General features: G+C 39.6%; 2 protein-coding genes across 7 annotated transcripts in view; one reads left to right on the top strand and one right to left on the bottom strand.

Annotated features, from left to right (window-relative positions):
* Window positions 1–20,781, top strand: part of LOC127570453 (protein PALS2-like) — a 105,100-nt gene extending 84,319 nt beyond the window's left edge. For 5 of the 6 annotated variants that reach the window (XM_052016060.1, XM_052016054.1, XM_052016056.1 and 2 more), the window contains 7 exons: window positions 1,566–1,697; window positions 4,117–4,225; window positions 4,340–4,408; window positions 9,055–9,216; window positions 13,474–13,676; window positions 14,974–15,102; window positions 15,494–20,781. In XM_052016060.1, the coding sequence (XP_051872020.1) occupies window positions 1,566–1,697; window positions 4,117–4,225; window positions 4,340–4,408; window positions 9,055–9,216; window positions 13,474–13,676; window positions 14,974–15,102; window positions 15,494–15,670 (981 nt within the window). In that variant the 3' untranslated portion in view covers window positions 15,671–20,781. The remainder of the gene's footprint in view (window positions 1–1,565; window positions 1,698–4,116; window positions 4,226–4,339; window positions 4,409–9,054; window positions 9,217–13,473; window positions 13,677–14,973; window positions 15,103–15,493) is intronic. The other variant, XM_052016055.1, reaches the window with a different exon arrangement.
* Window positions 20,782–21,959: 1,178 nt separating this feature from the next.
* The window catches only part of pex1 (peroxisomal biogenesis factor 1), a 73,597-nt gene continuing 71,807 nt past the window's right edge, over window positions 21,960–23,749 (bottom strand). Inside the window, exon 24 of the mRNA XM_052016050.1 lies at window positions 21,960–22,246. Coding sequence (XP_051872010.1) covers window positions 22,165–22,246 — 82 coding nt within the window. The 3' untranslated portion in view covers window positions 21,960–22,164. The remainder of the gene's footprint in view (window positions 22,247–23,749) is intronic.

Raw genomic sequence — 23,749 nt, 5'->3', positions numbered from 1 at the left:
ACAGAAACTCTAGTGGGACCATCAATTAAAACTGGGATTCAAGTTTCCCATGTCAGACTTTGCCTCTCTTGTGTTTCTGTTCCATCTGAAGTTCCTCAGCTGCTAAGTAAACTGGTTTATTGTACATTCAATGGTGGTTCATTTGAGTGGGATCCTAATCAATTTCCAGTGCTCAGTATATGGTTTTGAGTTAAAACTTCATTCCAAGAATGGAAGAAATGTCATGAAGGAGATTAATCAGCAAATTCAAAATGTTAAAATATTTTAATGGTAGGTCATCAAAATCTTTTTTACAATTGCAACAGGCTTGTACAGAATGGTTTTCATGAGCAGGTTTAAAATCATAGTTTGTAGAAATATGCGGCACATGGAGATCCCACAATGTTCACTTGTATTGGCTACGAAAGACAATTAGAGCATTCCAGGCTTCTAGCACCAAGTGGGATTTTTTTTTTTCTTTTGTATAATTTATGTCTAGTTTGTTTTCTTGTGAATGTTGTATATCTGATGCTATGTGCCTGTGATGCTGCTGCAACTAAGTTTTTCATTGCACCTGTGCACACACGTACTTGTGCACTTGACAACAAACCTGACTTTGACCTTCATCTTCCCCTGGGGTGTTTGCAGTATCGGATGACAAGTATTTCCGATCATCAGTTTAAAACATTAACTCCTGTTCTCTCTCTATAGATTCTGCCTAACCTAATAATTCCCTGTATTTCAGGCAAAAGAATGCACATTGTATCTCACTGAATTATTTTCCGCTTTTCCTTCCCTCCAGACCTCTGTTTTCATTCATCTCCTTCTATTTGTATCTTGTCCAGTCAGATCATCGACAGTTAATGAGCCTCACCATCCTCTGAGCTTGGGTGTTCCTGCTTATGTTATTCAGACGAAGGGGCGAGTCAGTGACCACCTCAACAAGAGAGAGTTTGACATTTAAAAGAACCCCTTTGACCACCTTAAACATTCATTCCCTGCACCACAGGCATACAGTATGTATCATCGACAAAATGCATTTGCTCAGGCTACTCTGAAAGCTCCTCCCAAATCTGTGACCTCTACCACCAAGGACAAGGGTAACAGGTGTATGGGAGCACCACCACCTGCAGGTTTCTGTCCAAGCTGCACAACGTTCTGACTTGAAAATACATTGCCACTCCTTGATCATCATTGGATCTTAAAGGGCAGTTGGGGTGGGCAGTAAATGATGGCCTTGCCAACAATACCCTGATCCCAAACAATGAATAAAAAGATGTCTGTCTTTGTCTCCACTCCGTCATTGACTTTCTGTTGGTTCTGTCCATCTGTCCCTTCTCTGCAGTATAAATCTGAGTTTTAATTTGTCACCTTTCTCATGAAAGGCCATCAGCCTGAAGTGTTAACTCTGTTTCTCTCTCTATAGATTCTGTCTGACTTACTGAGTACTTCCTGCATTCTCTGTTCTTAATGCTGCTTTCAGAAATCCTGGAATACAGTTCATTTGGGCCAGATATTTTACCAACTTTCAGTAATGCTAAACTTTGCAGCATGTTAGAATATAATCTTATTACAATCTGTTTCAGGTCTTTGTGAAATGCCATTTTGATTACAATCCAGCCAATGATAGTTTAATCCCATGCAAAGATGCAGGACTGAGGTTTTCTAGAGGGGACATCCTTCAAGTTGTGAATCGAGAAGATCTCAACTGGTGGCAGGTTGGCTCAACTTTTACTTTCACTTGCAGTTGAGGAATTTGTACATCTAAATTTAAAATATATGTAAAAATATATATGTAAAAATAAATGTAAATTTAAAAATATCCTAAAGCATTAAAGCAAGCATATATTTTTCTAGCCAGACATAAAATTACATTTTTAACTAGATTTTGCTGTTTTTGGTGGATTTGATTTTTGCCTTGAATGCTAAACTAGAAAATGAATTATAAAATTTATAGCACAAAAGGATGCCACTTACTGATGCAGGCCTTTCAGCTGGAATCCCACTCACTCTGCATTTATATGCCTCTAAGCATTTAGGCAATTGCCATTTAGGAAGTGTCATCTGACCCTCAGTAGCTACCTATTGGCAGAGCTCTCCATGATTCACGAACTTCAGAATGACCACTTCCAACTCTTCAAAAGCAAAAAAAACTGTAGGTGATAGAAATCTGAAGCAAAAGCAAAGTTCTGGAAATATTCAGCAGGTTGGGCAGCGTCAGTGTGGGGAAAGAGATATTAAGATCGACATTTGTCAAAATGACATTTTCTTCTCAATGCCTTTCATAATCTTGAAACTTTCAAAGATTTCTAGTGGTGGAAAGCAATTTTTGAAATGCCTTAATTTCTGGAATCATGGTGAACAGTTTCACTTGCACTAGTGTTGTTCTTCTACAATAACAAAGACATTTATAAACAGGCTACTGGGGTTGCATTTTAGTGTAGATTTTAACGATTATAACAATTTTTGATTTTCTTTTAACAATAGTAGCTCTAATTTTGGCAATGAGGTAGCAGTAGCACAGTTGCATGTTAGGTGTTTTTTTTTTTGTCTGGTGGATTTGACTTCTCTTTAATGCTAAGTTAAAATACGGATCATAGATGTTAGACAAAAGGAGGTCACTTTTGATTCTTTCTTTTATAAGCTTTTCAATGAATTATTTAACGGAATCCCATTCATTGTGTGTAATTGTATTTTCCATGTACACAATTTTAATAAAAATTACACATTGTGTGTAATTGTTTTATTAAAAATACTTTTTTTATTTAACTATATTCTACTAAACTTAATTATTGGCAGAGTTGGTTAGAGGGGCTGAATAGCCCAGTTGTGCTCCTAATTTGTATGTTTATACATACTTATCCTACAGATTTTATCTGGGATTTTGCAACAGAATTTTTGTAATTAGAAAGCCACCTTGTTTCACTAATGTCATTGGACATGGTCTCCCTCTCCTACTCGCAATCTCTTGGAAATATTTCTCAGCATCATGGTCAAAATGCAAAATGTGCCCCTGGAGTGAGGAGTCATTAAGAGTATAAATCAAAAGTGTCCTATATTCCTTCTAAATAAAAGTTCTATCATTTTTTTCCCCCTTCTCTATTACTTGGTATTAAAACAAGATTTCCAACATTTAGTGCGGCAAGCAATTCATTTAATTATACCTGCTCACCCTGTGCCAAATTTTTATCCATGCAGCCACTGACGTGTATTTCATGGGCCTCAATTTTGTTGATCACTTTTTATAAGTAGGAATTTGCCAAAGAATTTCTGAAAATCCAAGCATGCAGTCATCTCCTAATCCAGAGTTTAGGTTTTGCTTACAGAAGATGTCTTGTTAGGAAGAGTTAATAGGATTGAATGCTGACTTTAAGGGTTGCTTGGTCTGAAGATGGCATGGAATGGAAGAGGAAACATCCCTGGGAACAACTGATGAAAACTGAGCTGCAGGATGACCCTTGAAGCATTATTTGGGCAGGCCCATCTTCAGTGATGGGTTACATGGTAGCTTGTTTGAAAGCACATCATACCCAAGCTAAACAAGAGGCAAAGACAGATGACTGGCAAATGTTCATTAGCAATATAGCAATTAAGAGCACTACTGAAACAGCCATGCTCAAAATGGTATTTGCAATCTTGGATAAGTGATCCTTTTTCAAGATAAAAGACCTTTTCGAAGCATGTTCCATAGCCCAAGCATGAATGTACTGTAAGGTTATACTTGTAAGTGTGGATTGTACGTGAGCACCAAGGGGATGCACAGACACAGCTGGGTGGTGCAGCTAGTAGAGCCACTGCCTCACAGCTGTAGTGACCTGGGTTCAATTCTGACCTCCACTGCTGTCAGTGAGAAGTTTCCACATTCTCCCTGTGTGTGAGTTTCCCCCAAATGTTCAAGTTTCATCCCAGAACCCAAAGATGTGTGGGTTGGTAGGTTAATTGGTCACTGTAAATTGCCCCGAGTGGGTGAGTGACGGAATGTGGGAAGGACAAACTATGGGATTAGTGTAAGCGGGTGTGTGATAATGGGTACAGAGCCAGTGTGCTGAGAGGCATGCTTCTGTGCTGTGTGACTCTCTGACTCTGTGAGTACCATGACTCACATGAAATAATTGGAGTAGTTGTGTTTTATTTCAGGCTTTTCATATGAAGGGAGGAGGAAGTGCAGGTCTAATTCCCAGCCAGATGTTGGAAGAAAAGAGAAAGGCCTTTGTTAAACGAGACTGGGATCTTTCAGGTTCCTCTGGTGAGCTGTTCAATGCTTTTCTTTGAGGTTGATAGTAAAGTGTTTATAAATGCGAATATAAGAGAAAAATAAATTTAATTAATTGTCTCAAATTCTGTTTCAATCTTTTATCAGGACCATTTTGTGGAATCATAACTGGTAAAAAGAAGAAAAAGATGATGTATCTCACAACAAAAAATGCAGGTAAGTCGATGGAGGTAATCTATGTTATCTAGATTGAGGATTGCCTAACTAGTAGGAAACAGTGAGTAGGGGCAAGAAGTTAATTTTCAGGCTGGCAACCTGTAACCAGTGAGGTGCCACAAGGACCAGTGCTGGGACTGCAGCCATTTACAAAATATTACTTTAAAGGAAGGAAGTGGATGAATTTGTAACCAAATTTGCAGATCACATGAAAGTAGGTGGAAAGGTGAGCTGTGAACAGTATACAACCTATTTACAAGAGGGTTATTGGTAAAATTTGGCCAGTGGAGCACAGTGTGAGGTTATGCACTTTGGATGGAAGAATGACAAAAAAGATCATTATGTAAATGGAGAAATACTGGAGAGAGCTGCAGCACAAAGGGATTTGGGATCCTTGAACATGAAACTCGAAGCTGGCAGACAGGTGCAGAGGGAAATCAGGAAGGCTGATGGATGCTGGCTTTTACTTAACTTGGGTTGGAGTATGAAAGTTGGGAAGCCCTTATCACAATTGTACAATGCACTACTGAAGTTACATCTGAAGTCTTCCCCTTAACCATACCATAGAACAATACAGGCCCTTCGGCCCACCATGTTGTGCCGCCCTTCAAACCACACCTAAGACTATCTAACCCCTTCCTCCCACATATTCCCCCCCTATTTTAAATTCCTTCATATGCTTATCTAACAATCTCTTGAACTTGTCCAATGTATCAGCCTCCACCACCACCCCAGGCAGCGCATTCCATGCACCAACCACTCTCTGGGTGGAAAAACCTCCCTCTGACATCTCCCTTGAACTTCCCACCCATTACCTTCAAACCATGTCCTCTTGTTTTGAGCATTGGTGCCCTGGGAAAGAGGTCCACTCTATCTATTCCTGTCAATATTTTGTACACCTCTATCATGTCTCCCCTCATCCTCCTCTCCAATGAGAACAGCCCTAGCTCCTGTAGTCTCCTCATAATCCATACTCTCTAATCCAGGCAGGATTATTTAAGGAAAGAGATTATTTCATCCACTACCTACATACTTCCTTCCAAATCGCACGCCATTGTCACTTGGAAATGTAACACTCTTCCTTCATTGTTGCTGAGTAAAAATCCTAGATCCCCCTATCCAGTGGCATTGTGGAAGGTCTGCTGCTGTTCAAGAGGCTACCCGGCACTATCACTTCAGGCAATTAAGCATGGGCAATGGATGCTGGCCTTGTGCCATCCTGAAAATGTAATTATAACATTACTGCCCACTCTATATTTGTTTAGAAAGAGTGATGCTGGGCCACCATGAAACATTGAAGCCTGTTGTGATGCTCCCATAATGGCATTATGTGGTGCTGTCTTATTTGTAGCAATTAATTCCATTGGAAAATGGGACTTTACAGTTGGATTGAAGTTATAAATGAGCTGGAATGGATAAGGATGACATTGTATCATCCCCTATGAAAACTGAGCAGGTTGGCTTCTTAAGACGACGCATTGACAGCGTTTTAATGTACTGAAACCAATCACTGAGATCCTCACTTTTATTTAAGACTTGGTGGATCGAAGGGCCTGTTTCTGTGTTAGGAGACTCTGATTCTATGACACTTGAACTTGTCTTACGGGTCTATTAGACCAAGCCTTTGGCAACTGATTTAGTAACATAACCATGATACTAACATTTTCTCTACAACTCCAAAGAGATTGAAAAAGCACATTGGCAAAGTACACAGATATCTAAGTTAGACTGCATTGTGCTGCCTCATGGTTAAATATTGGGCTGCAGAGGCATCGGAGTGTCTTAGAACAGACAAATCTAAGACATCAAAACTTGGTTTCATATTTGATGTTTGGTATGCCTGAATGTTGCAGAACACAAATCAGCGAAGCACATAGAATGTTCAACTGTTCCCTGTAAGGCAGTGTGGAGCCCATCCATCGAGAGGCACAGCGGATGTGATCTTCACTGCATAACTACAGTAAGAGAATTGCAGGGAGGTGGCACCAGTCACCATACGTGTCCTTTATTGGCTTCACTATCAATCAGGAGGGACTGTATAACATGCTCCTCAAATTCACCTAATCATGAATATTCGTCACTGCTTTACATTTGCTTAATAATGCCATACAAGCCATGATACTAACCAATGGGTCTAAAGCAAAGCCAACCTTAGAGAAGATGAGCTCCACGCCATTGTTGACTCATTCACTGCAGCATTCAAGAGGATGGACCTTGCACCCAACGTCTCCAAGATAAAGGTCAACCTGCCCTTGCTGCACAGCACTGCTCTCTGACAATAAAGATGTGTGGCAATACTTCATATCTTGCAACCACCACTTGGCAAAGGCAGAACTGATGATGAAATTCATCATTGCCTTTAGAAAGCCAGTGCAGCTGTTGGCCAACTGAGGAAAAAGTGTTTGAACATCAAGACCCCAGACCTCAACGTCTACTGGGCAGCAGTGATCCCTCCTCTTCCAAATGCCTCTGAGATCTGGACTACTTACAGCAGGCATCTTGAGGCACTTGAAAAGTACTACCAATGCTGCCTCCACAAATCCCTGAAATTCGTTGGGAGAGTATGTGAACCGATGTCAGTGATGACAATGTGAGGCAGGCCATGTCATTCCATGCCTGATGTCAGACTGTCAAAACTGATTCTCTGTTCTGAATTCTGCAACAGGAAGGGGTTACTCAGCAGACAGAAGAAAAGTTTTAAGGTTATAAACTCAGCCAGCTCCATCACAGACACAACCCTCCCCACCATCAAGGACATCTTCAAGAGGTGGTGCCTCAAGAAGACAGCATCCATCACTAAGGACCCTCACCATCTGGGACATGCCCCCTTCTCGTTACTACCATTGGGGAGGAGGTACGGGAGCCTGAAGACCCAAACTCAATGATTTATGAACAGCTTCTTCTCCTCCACCATCAGATTTCTGAATGACCCATGAACTCTACCTCATTATTCCCTTTTTTCACACTTTAATTTTGTAATTAATGGATCTTTATGTCTTTGCTGCTGTTGCAAAACAAAAAATTTCACATCATATGTCAGTGATAATAAATCTGATTTTGAAAGTCGCCTTGAAGAAATGCATCATCCCCACCAACTTCTGGGAACCTCTGGCCCTTCTCCACTTGAAGTGGAGAAGCAGCATTAGGGATGGTATTGAGAACCTTCAGTCCCTGCATAAAGGGCAGAAGGAGCACATGAGCTCACAAACTATCCACCTGTTTGCCCCATCAGGCACCTCCTGCCCCATCTGTGGAAGGAAGTCTGTAGTACCCACAAAGGCCTTATCTGTCACCTCAGAGCTCATCAGAGTGGAAACAAGTCATCTGTCATTAAGGCAAGGAGGTACAGGATCCTGAAGACCCACACCTCAAGGTTCAACAGCAGTTTCTTCCCCACTGCCGTCAGGTTCTTGAACCCACCTGAAGAACCCTAATTCTACCTTGGACTATATTTCCCTCAACTTGCACTGATGTTATGTTTATTTTTATTTATTCTGTTGTGTAAGTTGTGTGTAATTTATGTTAATTTAAGTTTATGTAATTTATGTGAGTAATGTACTGTGCTGCTGCTGCAAAAAGCTAATTTTCATGGCATTTATACCCTGGGTATGTGTGTCCACGACAATAAACTTCTCTATCCTGAGGGCCTGATGAAGAAGTTGCTATCTTATGGTTTAATATTGTGCAGCGTAGGTACGTCACTAAGCTGAAAAGTTAATGCTTAGGTGAGTGCCCAGCCCTTCTGTGACAGTAAATTATCACACACATCTCAACACCAAAATTTGAACCGAGGTTTTGTGGGTTTGGACGAAGTACACGTGCCCAGATACTGCAGAACACAAATCAGCAAAATCTATGGAACATTGAACTCTGTTTACAATGCAAACCAAGTGGTCTTAAATTGGGTAATGTATATGTTAAAGACATGTTTATTGGCCTTGCACAACCTCCAACATCTCACTGTTTCAAAGCTATTGGAGCACTTTGGAACTGTAGTCCGTTGAAATGCAAGGAGAAGTGGTAACCAAGTAGCGCACGGCCTGGCCTCGTAGCATTGAAATAAATGATCAGATTATCTTTTTGTGAAAAGAAGTGTTGATTAAAGAATAAATATTGACTAAGACAGTTGGTGAATTCTCTTCCTACACCTTGAATAGCATCATGGAACCTTTTACAATGAGATGGGGAAGGTGAAGTGAAACAGTGGAAGGTGAGGGTGCAAGATAAAAAAGGCTATTAATGAGGTTTAAGATAAAGGACAACATTGAGGGATTGTTAATGGGAAGAGTAGAATTATTAGCAGAAATCATTGAACTTAAATGTTGAGTCTGAAAAGCTGCAAAGTGCCCAGAGGAAAGATGAGGTGTTGATTCCAACGGTTACATTGGACTACTTTGGATCGATGTGGGAGGCAAAGATCAGAACTGGACTGGGATATAGAAATAATGTGAGAATTAATCAGAAACCAATACAAGTTGGATGATTTTATTTGGTTCTGTTTGTAGCAAATGGCATTGATACCAAGGACTTGCATGTTCTTAATAATAATCAGTGTGATTTTAATTCTATGTATGTCCTCCATATTGTTAAAAATGTACACTGAAGAACATTTGATTTTTGTTTTGTTTTTGTCGGTTAACAACAAGAATTTGATCGGCATGAAATCATGATCTATGAGGAAGTAGCGAGGATGCCACCCTTTCAGAGGAAGACTCTGGTGTTGATAGGAGCTCAAGGTGTGGGGAGACGGAGCTTGAAGAACAGGCTCATCGTAATGAACCCCATGCGGTTTGGAACAACAGTCCCATGTAAGATTTGTTTTATAACTGCAGATTTTATGACTTTTGTTTGGGAATGACCGTTCCTTTTTTTGCCGTTTCCTTTTTCCCCCTTTCTGTGATCCTGCTGATCTCCGCAGTTGGGCGTGTTTTACAAAAAATACTTGGAGTTTGGAACTTTGTGATATTTAGATAAGATAAATTAAAATTTTAAATTTTTAAAAAAATTTTATTTACAGCGTGGTAACAGGCCCTTCTGGCCCAACGAGTCTGCACCGCCCATTTTAAACCCCAAATTAACCTACCCGTACGTACACACAGTGAAGTACATCTCTTGCGTAGTGATTTTTTTTTTGGGGGGCAGCCTGCAAGTGTCGCCACGCTTCCGGCACCAACATAGAATGCCCACAACTTCCTAACCTGTATGTCTTTGGAATGTGGGAGGAAACCCACGCAGACACGGGGAGAACGTACAAACTCCTTACAGACAGTGGCCGGAATTGAACCCGGGTCTCTGGCACTGTAAAGCATTATGCTAACCACTCTGCTACCGTGCCTGCCTTTACTAATATCTCAGTAAATTAAAACTGTCACATTTTAATGTTCATTAAAAGTTAATCTATCTAAGGACTTAGAAATAAATGAAGTTACAGAAATTAGTTTCACAGAGACACGAGGACTAGAAATGTAATATTTTAAGATTCATTTTCTGAACTTGAACATGTATTTTCCCCCTCTCTAGTGCAGGCTCTGTACTGAAATAGTTAAACATTCACAGATATCTTCAGATTAGACAAAATCAGTACTTAAATGATCAAAATTGATTTTTTTTCTTTGGATTAATCTTTTCCATTATGATAAATCTCTGGATAATTTTATTATAATTTAAGGGAAGACTGCACGTCTGCAGTTATGTTAATGTACTGCAATTTAACCCCAAAAATAACCATGGAGGAGAAACCAGACAAATTAGGTAGAGCCAAGGAAGGAGCTGGTAAGTTTTATCAGGGAGGTGCATTTCTTGAGGGTGGAGAGGGAACAGCAAAATAAGGGGGAACATTTCTGAGCAGAGGCCACACGTGCTATTGGAGGAGTTTGTGGGGGTAGTTGGTGGTGGGATTGAGCACAGGTTGACAGGCAAGCATTGCAGTGGGCCAGAGTTGGAGGAATGAGAAGTTTTTGTTGACTGAGGCTGTGGTTCTGTAGAAGATTGCGGCGATGAGGAGTCATGAAACTTGGAAGGGACTTAAACTTGAAGGTTTTACATCGAGGTCACTGGACTGACAGACAAGGTAGATAAGAGCAAACCTGAACAGCAGAGATTTGATGGGCTCAAGTGTAGGATGGGTTGCTGGTACAGGCATTATTGGGTCTGGGGGTGACGCAAACAGATGAAGGCTTCAGTAGAAGGAATGTGATGAAGGGAACACAATGTTACTGGAGGTGAAAGTGGCTGGTCTTTGTGCTGTAGGGCTCGGCATGTGAAAACTGTTGTTTAGCCAGGGACATTGCCTAGAGTGGGGCATGAAATCAGTGGCAAGGTTACAGACATTAATGCAGAAGGTAAACATGATGGCTTCTGTTTTTCTGCCATCCACCTCCAGGCACATGTTTTCTCCTTTAACCCTGAGCTGTCCTACTCTGACTCTAGTCATCCTAGATGGGATAAAGGGACAGCCAACGCCTTGGGTCGAGACCCTGTACCAATCCTGATGCAGATCAACCATCCTCCTGCCTCCACAGATGCTGCCTAACCCTCCGAGTTCCTCCAGCATAAAAAGTTATTCTGTTGAGGATGCTTGTAAAATATACTCGCCATACATTCTCACCCATTCTAGGACATTAAATTCCAAAGATTCTCAGCTCCTCTGAGTGAAGAAGTTTCTCTTCAGCAATGGGCTATACTCATCGGAGTTTAAAAGGAGACACAAAATTTAAACACAAGATCTTGAATGGCTTGGACGGGAGATGCTGGGAGAATGATCCCTTTGCACAGGAAACTGGAAATAGGGACATATTTTCAGGAAAAAAGGAGTCGCCCATTTGTTGGAAGTGAGAAGGAATTTCTTCTCAGAGGGTTGTGATTCCCAGAAATTCTCTACCCCAGACAGCTGTGGATGCTGAATCATTGAATATATTTGAGGTTGAGATAAGTACATTGTTGGTCTATAGGGGAGTAGGTGATTATGGGAAACATGCAGGAAAGTGGAACCAAGACCAGGATTAGATCAGCATGATCTTACTGAATGGTAGATCGAGCTTGAGAGGTTAGATAACCTACTATTACTTTTACTTCTATTCTTAAGCTCTTGGCTTGATTTATGTGAATGAGTGAGTTACCCAGAGTCTACACTTCCAGTCCAAGAATCTTAAGCCAGGGGAAACATACTTCTAGCATCTTTCCTGCATAAACACTCTTGGACTTTACCATGTTTCAGAGAAGGACAAGGAGCAAATATTTAAATAAAACCAATCTTCAATAACACACAAGAGTTCAACACTCTAACCCATGTAAACACCAGTGTTATTGGTGGATAATTACACCACCAGGGCTGGAGGAAATGGCCAACTGTTGCAGATGAGGGGGATTGAAAATCAAAAGAGAGTGGACCAGCCAAGTGAGTCATGACTCAATATTCAATGAAAATGAGCTTCTGAATCAAAGGGCTCCAACTCCGATTACTGGCAAAATCCCCCCTACGTAAATTCATTGAATGAAATGAAGATTTTGTCATGATCCAGCAGTGGAGGATGGGCATCAGAGGCTGGGGTGGTTCATCAAGCACAAACCTCTAGGGTGTTCAACAGTATTAGTCACAGAGAATGCTATTTGTCTTTGGACTATCTCAGTGTAGTAGCAGAGGCAGAAATATGATTGAATTTGTTCAAATATATATAGTGTATTGTCCTTCATCAATAGGGGAATTGAATTTAGGAGCCGTGAGGTATTGTTGCAGCTATATAGGTCCCTGGTTAGACCCCACTTGGAGTATTGTGCTTAGTTCTGGTCGCCTCACTACAGGAAAGATGTGGAAGCCATAGAGAGGGTGTAGAGGAGATTTACAAGGATGCTGCCTGGAATGCAGAGCATGCCTTATGAAAGCAGGTTGAGGGAACTCGGCCTTTTCTCCTTGGAGAGACAGAGGATGAGGGGGGACCTGATTGAGGTGTATAAGATGATGAGAGGTCTTGATAGGGTAGATAGTCAGAGGCTTTTCCCCAGGGCTGAATTGGTGGCCACAAGAAGACGTAGGTTTAAGGTGCTGGGGAGTAGATATAGAGGAGATGTCAGGGGTAAGTTTTTTATTCAGAGAGTGGTGAGTGCGTGGAATGGGCTGCCGGAAATGGTGGTGGAGGCTGATACGATAGGGTCTTTCAAGAGACTGTTAGATAGGTATATGGAGCTCAGTAAAATAGAGGGCTATGGGTAAGCCTAGTCATTTCTAGGGTAGGGACATGTTTGGCACAGCTTTGTGGGCTGAAGGGCCTGAATTGTGCTGTAATTGTTCTATGTTCTAAATATGCCTTATAGGAAGGGTGGGACTTGTTTCAGGAGATGATAGCTACAAAACTTTGAAGAGGAAAAGGAGATTGGAGATGGGCTGATTGTTTGCTTGGACTGATGACAGGGAGAGCAACAGTCCCTGAGGAGGAGAACCTGTTTACAATGTTAGCAGATGGGGAGACCAGGAAGCAAGGCTGTTTTCCAGCTGTTCGTGGGAACTGGAATCTAAAGGGCAGTAGGTCAAGCTGCATAAGAGGTCAGAAGAAAACTGGAGGAAGCAAATGACTGACTTGGTGCCAGGACAAAGGAAAGCCTTGGGTGTGGTATAGCAAGGTGGACTAAGGGACTGCTGAACACCACCATCTCAGGTTGTGAAAGAAGCCTGAGCTCCTCACATGAGATGTGAATCAAAGTACAGGAATACTTCCTACTAACAACATAAAGCTGAGGGTTCATGAGTGTAAGCTTAAAAAAAAATTGAAAGTATTTATTACTTTTCCTTTTCTGCCTCTGGCAGATTTATTGAGGTGTCTCTGTTGAATATTTTCCAGAACTAAAGATATTTGTCAAGAACGCGGTGATATTAAAATGGAATTAATGTAAGATTAATGTAAATGGATGCCTGACTGTCAGCACAAACTCGGGCCGAGAGCCTTGCTTCCATGCTGTGTGACTGAGCAATCACCTCCATAGAAATTTGCTTTTACCTGTGCTAAAGTTTTGCAAAATTGAATAAGACTATACTTTGTGTTTTAAAATATTTGTTTTTGTATTTACTGCAGTTACTTCAAGAAAACCGAGAGATGATGAACAGGACGGACATGCTTACAGATTTGTATCGCGTGCAGAAATGGAAGTGGACATAAGAGGCAGCAGATACCTGGAACACGGGGAGTATGAAGGAAACCTCTACGGGACAAAGATTGACTCAATCCATGAGGTGGTTGGCACAGGAAGAATGTGCATTTTGGATATTAATCCACAGGTAAGATAATGTGAAAGGTCAATATTTAGGTAATTATCAAGGAAATTAGCCAAATTAATTGTATAATTACAGAAGAATGCTCGAGGCAAAGCAGGAATTTGAATCTGGTAATGATATAATTGCATCTCGAACATTTTTAAAAGCTGGATCACATCATATTATCTGCTTTTCCTCCCACTTCAAAAATAATTGATACAAATTGTTTTTTAAACTGGCCTTTTAATCATTAACAAATACAAAGGGAGAGAGATTTTGCAATATCAGTAAATCAATCAGATGTCTGTTCCTACTAACCAAGCTACTCCTAATCAATGTAGCAATTTAATTTTCCTGTTAATTATTTCAGTGTTAATTAAATCGAAAAACTCTAAGCAGAATATGTTTTATTGTGGGAGTGGTCAAGGAAGGAGGCATGGATTAGAAATCCTATTATTCTGGTTATATTTAAGTAAGCAGCTCCTATTTCTTTCCAAAGCTTTAGAGATTACAGTGTGTTGAAATATGTTGATGGTAAGGAATAATAAAGTGAAATTATCGGGACAGAATGACCTTAATCCACTGTTTCCCCTCTGCTCTTCATTAATTTCTCTGTTTTGCCCTTGATGACATTGACAACTCCTGGAAGAAGGTTTTATTGGCATCATTACCTCCCCTTATCTTCATGTGTGAACCCAGACAGCAAGTTTTGGAGTGTGGAAGGCATCACACCTGACCAAGACCTCTGTCCACCAAATTGACAGAGTTTACTGGTTAGAAATTAGGAATAATTCCCGTGTTTAATTCCTTCAATTACCCCCACCTTTCACTAGTTCAGGGATATTAAAGCAAATTGTGTTACTTCTAATATTGGCCTGAAATTGGCTCATGCTGCACACATAGTGTTAGAGTTAGGCCTCCTGGTTTCTTTGGAATTGGTTTATTATTGTCACATGTACCGAGATACAGTGGAAAAACTTGTCTTGCATACAGTCCATACAGATCAATTCATTACACAGTGCATTGAGGTAGTACAGGGTAAAAACAATAACAGAATAAAGTGTTACAGCTACAGAGAAAGTGCAGTGCAGGCAGACAATAAGGTGCAAGGTCATAACGAGGTAGATTGTGAGATCAAGAGTTCATCTTACCGTACTAGGGAACCATTCAATAGTCTTACAATAGCTGTCCTTGAGCCTGGTGGTACATGTTCAGGTGTCACTGATCCATTGCTTTATTAAATGTCTTCTGGTGTGTTTCTAATGCTTGTTTACATGTAATGCCACTAAACCTTTCTGTGGTATATTTGATTTGCTTGCAGGCACTGAAGATACTGAAGACGGCTGAATTTATGCCGTATATTGTGTTTGTTGCTGCTCCTGAATTAGAAACACTTCGTGCCATGCACAAAGCTGTCATTGATGCTGGAATTACAACTAAGCTTCTCACAGTAAGGGTGCCTTAAATTTTCACAACTTTGAATTTTGGCCTTCGTACTCTTTTATCTCACTTTTTGACTGATGTAGAAAATGCTGTCGCTGTTACGCCATTACAATTAATTTATTGCAAACAATTATCACGTAACACTTCTGACATATGTTCTTTAGTGTTGATTTACTAATTGATATTTTTATCAAATTATTAATCTTTGGTAATTGAGTTGTGGGCCATGGTTTCCTTTAACTGTCTTTTCACTCTGTGCCATTTGGGGTTTCTGTGGCCTTGTTTCTCCATATCTACCTTGTGCATTCCTCACATTCTTCATGCTTATTTTGAAATTAATCCTTGAAAGGAGACATTTGGCGCTGCAATTATTTATTTATCTATTTATTTATTTGCAGGACACAGACTTGAAAAAGACAGTAGATGAAAGTGCTCGAATTCAGCGAGCATACAGCCACTACTTCGATTTGACCATTGTCAATGATAACTTGGACAAGGCTTTTCAGAAGTTACAGACTGCAATAGAGAAACTCTTTATTGAGCCACAGTGGGTCCCCGTTAATTGGGTATACTAATACGTCGAAGATTAAATCTTTTTTTTTGTTGTGTGAATAAGAATTGAATAACAATGTCACATTTGACAATACAGCAGATGCAGAGGCAGGAAAGCTCTGTTTTATCTCATGCCTTTATATTCTTTCTAGGTTCTGTTTATAGTACACTATTTTGGCATTTTATATAAATAACTGAAGGGAAAGTGTTCTTATAAATGTAATTTATTTTAATTTTTTTCTAACTTTTTACAGATGGTGTTTGTACCCATACATATCAAGTGAAGGAAAATAAGTTGCAAAGACTCTCTTATTTGCCTTCAAGTATCTAGTTTACAGACATGTATTCAAGTCTTAAGCTTTTTTGATGCAAAGTAATTTTTTTTTTCAGATTTCAGACTTGTAATTGGTTAACTAAAGCCTCTATTGTATGTATCAGCTGAAGCTTTGCATCAGGTGATGTATAGTTTCTGCAATAGTTGCAGATAATGAAATATTGTCACATTGTGTTGAGAGTTAACACATAGCTTCAGTCTATTCCTAAAGTGTAGTGAGTCCTTCTGCCACTAGATGTTTGTAAAGAACATATTAAGCTGATGTCTGGCCTCAGCAAGCCAGCCTTGACTTATCACCATTTTATTATATATCACTGTTTCTACTTGCATCATTTGGGTTTCAGTCGAATATAGGTAATCCCTGTGTATTTAGTGCAGTGAAAATAGTCAGAACAACATTGCATATCGTATTTCATGGCGGCGATGATAGTGGTCTTGTTTCTGTGTTCTAAGGATGGATGTGTATCATTTACTTTATCCCCGCCTTGAAAACATCTTGTATTTGTATAGAGCCTTCAATGCAATGACATTGCCAAGATGCTTCACGACAGCGCTACCTATCAGATATGCTGAGGGCTGAGGTAAACAACATCAGATATCAGAGCTATTGTGGCCAGTCAGTAAACTGTAATCCTGGATGGGTTCCACCATGTCTTCAAATATCTCCCCTTTCTATCACTTGGGTCTCTGGTGGATTAGTTGACAAGAATGTTAATTGTTGTTTGTCTTCCTGGGAGGAAGTAGAAGGCAATTTGTGAGATTGAAATCCAAGTCTTTATTCTTCTATTTTGTTAATTATGATCCAGAATGTAATGTAATTGGCTAAGAGTGCTCTTGCACTGCTAAAAATTAAAGCCAAAGCTTGTCACCATTACTTGTGATGTGTTAATTCTCTCATTTCCTCCCAGTTTGACACTGGATTACAAGAATGGCACCTCTACAGCCCATACAAGCAGCTGATATTCCATTCACTTCATTGTTCTCTGGTAACTGTTACCTGTAGAATTATAAACCATATCCTGGTCTCCTTTTGTGTCGTTCGTGCTGGCTGGTGTTTCAGAAGTCCTTGGTCTTGCAACAAGCTAGAATAATTTCTTTTCACCTAACAATAGTTCCACCAGTTTTTTTTTACCAAAAATAAGCAATATAGACATCATCTTAAAATGTGGTTTTTGAATTAAACAAAAATTGCCCCAATCAGAATGCATGATTGGCTCACATCTATCTTAATAGTGGTGTCAATTTTTAAAAATTTTATAGCTTCTAGGTTGTTAATTTAAACCGATTTCCGATTCCAAACTGTCCTACACTTGAATGGAATAGACTGTGGCTTTCTCTATTCTCAATCTGTATTTGCATAACTCCTTAGCAGCATGGTTTCCCACTATAATGAAGGCAAGGCAGTATGCAAGGACTTCTATCCCAATGATCAATTTATTGGTTATTTGGCCAACTTATGGGGTTACACATAATGTCCTTGCTATAGAGAGTTGAACTAGTTTCTTTTGCCAGATCAGATTGTTATCCTGATTTTTTTTAAATGCAGCTGCCGATTTGTTATAAAATGAAACTTTTTGTACATACTGTGTTGCTTCTAGAGTGTTATGTAACTTATTGCCCATGGCTAAATCTTTAGATATTTGATCAGTAACAGGTGAAGGGATATTGAAACCTTTCATCCTTCCAACAAAGTTTACACAGAGAAATATTTTAGTATTTCAGAAATTCCAGTACTTGTATTTTTATGATTTTGTTTCAGTTGTGATGTTAAGCATACCTTGTATGCTTGAGATGAGGATCCTAACTTTAGTTAGATATTTTAAGATACTTCATCAGTGAATTGTGCTAGTGATTATGTTATGGAAGAGTTTATTCTGTGTTGATGCATCTTTGCTGAGCTACATTTTGAATGGTGAAGTTGTTTTATATTTTATTGGAAGTTTTATGTTCTGGCTTACTGCTTTTTTTGTTTCTTGTCCCTTGTCCCTCCAGGTTATAGTTTAGTTGAGTCTGTGGAGATCCAGGATTTTCAGCGCAGTTTATTAATGTTTATTCAACACATTCCGTGCCCCAGAACACTAAAAATAAAAGAGCTCATTATCTGAGCTATGAGCCAGCTACACATCAGAGGTCCTCTTTATTCTTCAGGTTATAATTACCACTATATATGGTCAATTTGTGGAGTATCTAACCCAATGTCGTTAAAGCTTGGTTAGAATGGCAGCCCTCTCCTGGGACGAAGTCAGAGATGACAATACAGATGTTAGGGTGAAATGCAGTTAACACCCTGCCTGAAGTGGCTATTATGCCTTTTATATACAGCATTGGGTGAGAAAAACTCTTTTTGGGGTGAATGCTGGTGGGGATATGAATGAATGAAGACTTGCAGGTGAAGATTAGTACAACAAAGGAAATTCTACCTTGTGGATGTTGACGATCAGGTTTGAAAGTTCTGTTTTGGAAGGGGAAGGGAAAAGTTGGAAGTTGTTTGAACAAATATTTTGGGGGATAAAAGAGGAATTGAGGAAATACAAAGTTTAAGTATTTAGGAGGTAGTTTACATGATTGAATCCATGAGGGTTATTCCCATTGGGACACATCTTTAATAAAGAAAACAGCTAATATTGTTGCTAGAGAGAAAACATCTATGGTAAAGATTTGGAATCCTAGTGCATTGAGACTGTAAGGACAAGCTTAATCCTAGTAAGTCCAGTACCAAAGTCCTCGTAGGAGGCTTTTAAACAAAGATGGTTGGGCAGCAGAGAAGAAAATTGAACAGAAAAAGCAAGCAAGAAATAAAAAGCAGTAATTTGTGAAGAACAAGTCAGGATAAAAATGTGTATGGTTTTATATAAATTATACTTGAGTGTTGTGAATAAAATGTAAGCTGATTGGTGAATAATCACGTAGGAGATGTGGTTACTATTGGGAGATGAATAATCCATGTCTCAGAATTGAGGGATAGAATAGGGAAAAGGGAGAATGGAGGAAAGTTCAGGGGAGATGTCAGAAGTAGGTTTTTTACACAGAGTGGTGGGTACCTGGCATGCACTGCTGGGGGTGGTTGTAGGGGCCGATACAATAGGGTAATTTAAGAGACTATTAGATAGGCACATGACGAGAAAAATAGGGGATTATGGGAGGTGAAGTAGAGAGAGGGATAGATTGAATGGGGCTAAGGTTTATATAGGTCGGCACAACATCGTGGGCCGAAGGGCCCGTACTGTGCTGTACTGTTCTAAGATAGCAGAGTATTCTAAGATTATGTACAACACAGAGAGAACAAAATCTTAAGGAACCATCAGAGTAAATACTGGCCTGCTTAACAGTGAAAGAAAGGGCATGATAAAACAGTGGTTGGCTTGTCAGTAATTCATAGTGTGCACCTAGATCCCACGATGGACTGAGAATATGAAATTAGTTTAATAGATTTTTTCCAGGTTTTAAATTTTGTCACTGTTGAAAACTACCTTGAAATTATCAGATTGTAATTGCAAATTCAACTGGTTCACTAATACTGATGTAGTTGATTAAATTATCCTCTGTAGGAACAGGGGACAAAATGTCCTTAGATGGGAAGAAATGATATGTAATACTGAAGAGTACAGAAATGATATTGGCATGAGATTACAGGAGGCATCGGGAACAAAAAATGTCTTTACAGGACTATGCATAAATTGCCAAAGGAGGTGAGAGACCATACAAGTAGACTGAAGTGCATGTTCCAGCATTTTGGGAGAAAAAGCAAGTTGACAGAAGAGTTCATAGCATATTATTCTGATATGAGGGTTTACTTGTCTCATACAAAAAGTGAATTCTGTAGTGAAGATCTGCCATATTAAAGCCAGAGACCTTCTAAAAGGTAGAAGTAGATCTAATCAAAGGGATTTCAATGAGGGTAATTAGACATTGTAGAGTAGGGGAACTTAATATTCAAAAGGTCAAGGCACTTTGTTGAAAAGATGTGCATAATGCAGTCCCAAGCAGAATGGAGATGATGAGGTAATTCCCCTGTCAATCAAGCTCAATGAATGCACTGCTACATGACATGTACGTAATTTGTATGTAACCTGCACTTGCTATTTTTGTTTTTTGAGGAATTTTAAGTTTTGAGAAATTGCAATTTTTGCCAATAAAGGTGGCCCCACTGCCACCCAGGACAAAGCCAGGAATTGGGAGTTTGGTGGCTGTGGGTTCTGAGGCCTGAGCTGATCTAGGTGATTAGGAAGGCTCAGGCAGTTTGAGCGGGGGGTGTTTGGAGCCTGTGCTAACTGGCAGAAGTGGTGGTTGGGCTCAACTGAAGATAGATCAATCATTTGGTGGGGATGTTGCCACTGTGTGGAGGAGTGTGGGTGCAAAGGATGTAAGGTAGGTATAGGACTTGTGCAGTTACTGCCTGATGCTGCACTAACAAGAGCTGGTTGTTCTGGGAGTAACCAAGATGGTTGCTTTGGAGATAACTTGGACTCGTTGCCCCTGCAACGAGAGTAAATTTCCAATCAAATTTTTGGAGAAGCAAAAGAAAACCTGAATGTTTGCCATTACCATGTGTCACTCATTAAGTACAGAAACAATGTTACTTGATCTAATTCCTAGGCTGTAATATCCCACTGCATGATTCTAAGGAGAGCAGGTGAGTTCTTAGTGTCCTAAAAACATTTCTCCCGCCAACATCCACACAATATTTTCTAGGCATTTAATGTTTTGGTTTCTTGTGTTCATTGGCCATGAAGTACCATGGCAATGTCCTAAGGTTAACAGCACTGTATAAAATGCAAGTCTTCATAGTACATTTTTAATTGTTTTAAGAATTTATGTACATCTGTTGCTGTACATGCATTGGATTAGATGATGAGTCAGTAAAATAAAGCAATGTACATCTGGCCTGGCTTTGTCCTTGGTTAGACAGGGAAGTAGTTATGAAAAAGGAGTTAGAGTTTCACTTTGGGCAGATTGACAATCCAAGGCTAAATCATGCCAGTGATATGTGCGTTTGCTGAAGATTCTTATTAGCTTTGTACTTTGGCAACTTGGAGGCATGACAGTAATTTAGGAACTTTCTAGATTCCTAAAAAGCTTTTCAGTACTTCTGAACTTGGCATAAACCACACTGTAAACAAGCAAATCCATATCTAAATGGCTCAGAATTTGTGGTCTGTGTCAAGGTGTTTACCACTGACTGGGAACTGCCTACAAAGATTGAGTGATCTGTGGCAGGAGCTTCCCTTGTTCTGATACTTTGCTGTTGAACATCAGTGCAAGGGGATCCTGCAGATCAAGCAGTTAGGATGTCATTACGGTGGCTGAATAGCTATCAATGAAGAATTCTTGGGCATCAAATCAGGAAGGAAAAAGCATCACTTAATTGGCTTTTTAAACCATTGTACTGGTGGCAAAATAATCATTCAATTACTTACAGAAGTGGAATTATTTTTAAAAATCATTCCATTTTCAAACTTGAGAGACAGTTGCTTGGCAAATTCTTCAAAAAACTAGTTATGTTAAAATAAAAAAAACTTGGAATACATAATAAAGTACAAGTTTCTTCAATGTGGTCTACTTGTAGGACTAGTTTGCCAGTAGCTAAACCATGCCAATTCCTGCTGTTGATAAAGTAATTTCCCTTGAAATTGTGGAATAGGCTAAAATCACTGATTGTAACACACGAATTCCTGCATTTAGAATGCACAGTTTGATAAATGCTGATGATTTTGCCATTAGGATGACAAAACCCAGATCAATAAATTACAGATTAATGGTAAGTAAATGTTTAAAACTGATCAGTTTCCAATGTTTACATTTATTGATATATTGAATAGGGAATCAGTTTGTGCAGGTAATGCAGCTTCTATACCTATTTACTGGCTTCCTCTGAGCTGAATCGTGTAATAATTTGGACTAAAAAGTGGAGTTTTGTTGTATGGTGACATTTGTTTGACAACCAAAGTATCAATTAATTGGGCAAGACACCATAAATGCAAAGCATTTAATTACGAAGCAATTACATTGAATTACAAGGCAAAACATCTGTTGCACACATTCCCCTGTAAAAAAAAATACATTTGTTTTAAATTAAAGCAGCAATGACAATAACATCTTGGAAAGTATATTTCAGCTTAACTTTGGTTTCTAGTCCACTTGTAATATGTTCTTGAATAGAGTTTGATTTTAAAAAGTAAATTCTTATGCCAAAGTAACTCTTTGTCCAGGCTTAACAATGACTGTGCTCTGCTTGTGGTCTCTCGATCTTCGGAAGTTCTCATACCTTTTAAAAAGAAAACCAAATTTAAACCATTAATATTCAGTCATGGAGGAAAGTATTTTTATTAACAAGTTCCCAGGTCTCCCCATCAGTGCTGCAGACAGCAGAGTGACAATATGTTTCAACTAAAATGAACCGTGACGTGCAGAAAGATGGTTGGGTGAGGGCTATCGTGCCTTTTGCTTGGCATCTTCCACATCAGATTAGGAATTGCACAAAGGAACAAAAGCTGCGAACCTGGCAATACAAACTCAAGTTCCATTTGAGATCAAAGATATCGTAGATCCATGAGCTAGTGAAAATAAGGGATAACAAGTAGTAACTGGTCAGTTGTTGTCATTAAGTCTATAGAAAAGTTATAGGCCTGCAATTTGTCGAATGAAAAAGTCAGATAGGTTCTATTGCAGGTGTGACACTTTCCCTGTGTCTTAAAACATCAACAATGGCACAATTGATAGAAAAATCTGAATCAAAGGGTTGCACATTCCAGTCTGTAAAAGTTTAGAAGAACAGATGAATAATCTATTGCACCCTAAAAGCTCCAATGGCTATCACAGCCCATTTTACTGATAGTTTTCAGTGAAACAATTCTTCTCATTTGCTGTCTTTAACAGTTCTGTAATTTTATTGCAGGGACCATCCTCACCATTTTCACCATCCCAAATTTGCTTTGTTGTTAATGTGGCTAACCATTGGGAGAAGTTATTTAATATTTTGAAACACCTTTTAGATTTTACCACCTTAATATTCACAAATACCCAATCTGAAAATTAGTAACATTGCTGCGAATCTCTGCCTAATCTTTCTCCCCTATCCAAGTCACTGTGCCACAGTACTAATGATCTGGAAGTTGACACCTGTGACAGGAGCAGAAATGTACCAAGTTCCACAAAGTGGGGGAATGGCATTAAGAACAGAAAATGCTACAAATGCTCAGCAGTTCAAGTGGCATCTGTGGAAAGAAGCAACATTAACGGCTCTAACCTGAGGTCTTTTGTTAAAACCAGAAAAGAAAGAAAACAAGTTATTTTCTTGGTGCAGAGAAGGTGGGGGGGGAAGGATGGGCAGAACAGAGGTAGGACCATGGACGTCAGAAGCAGGTTCTGCTACTAATAACCGGTTCTGCGGGGACATGCCCACCAAAAAGGCTATGCCAATGGAGCCAAAATACCAACTGGACGACTAGCAGAGATGGCCAGAATTCTCTCAATCTAGTGAACTGCATTCACTGTTCACAATGTGATCTCCCCTGGATTATAGAAACCAAATTGGTGACCACCTTGTAGGGCACCTGCATTAAGTCCACAGGAGTGACCCTGAGCTTCCAATTGGCTGCCACTTCAATTAGCTCCAGGTCTTTAAAGTCTGCCCAGAAGAAATCACTTATCTTCTAGTCCAGATGAATCCATTCCAAGTCTATCCTTAAGCAATCACTTACCAGGTGGCTTCACTCCAGGACCGACGAGTCACAGCCACTTACCTCTGCAACGGGGTAAGAGGGCTGGG

The sequence above is a fragment of the Pristis pectinata genome, chromosome 5, assembly GCF_009764475.1.
Source record: "Pristis pectinata isolate sPriPec2 chromosome 5, sPriPec2.1.pri, whole genome shotgun sequence".
NCBI classification, from domain to species: Eukaryota; Metazoa; Chordata; class Chondrichthyes; order Rhinopristiformes; family Pristidae; genus Pristis; species Pristis pectinata.
This window is presented reverse-complemented; position numbering and strand designations above follow the sequence as displayed.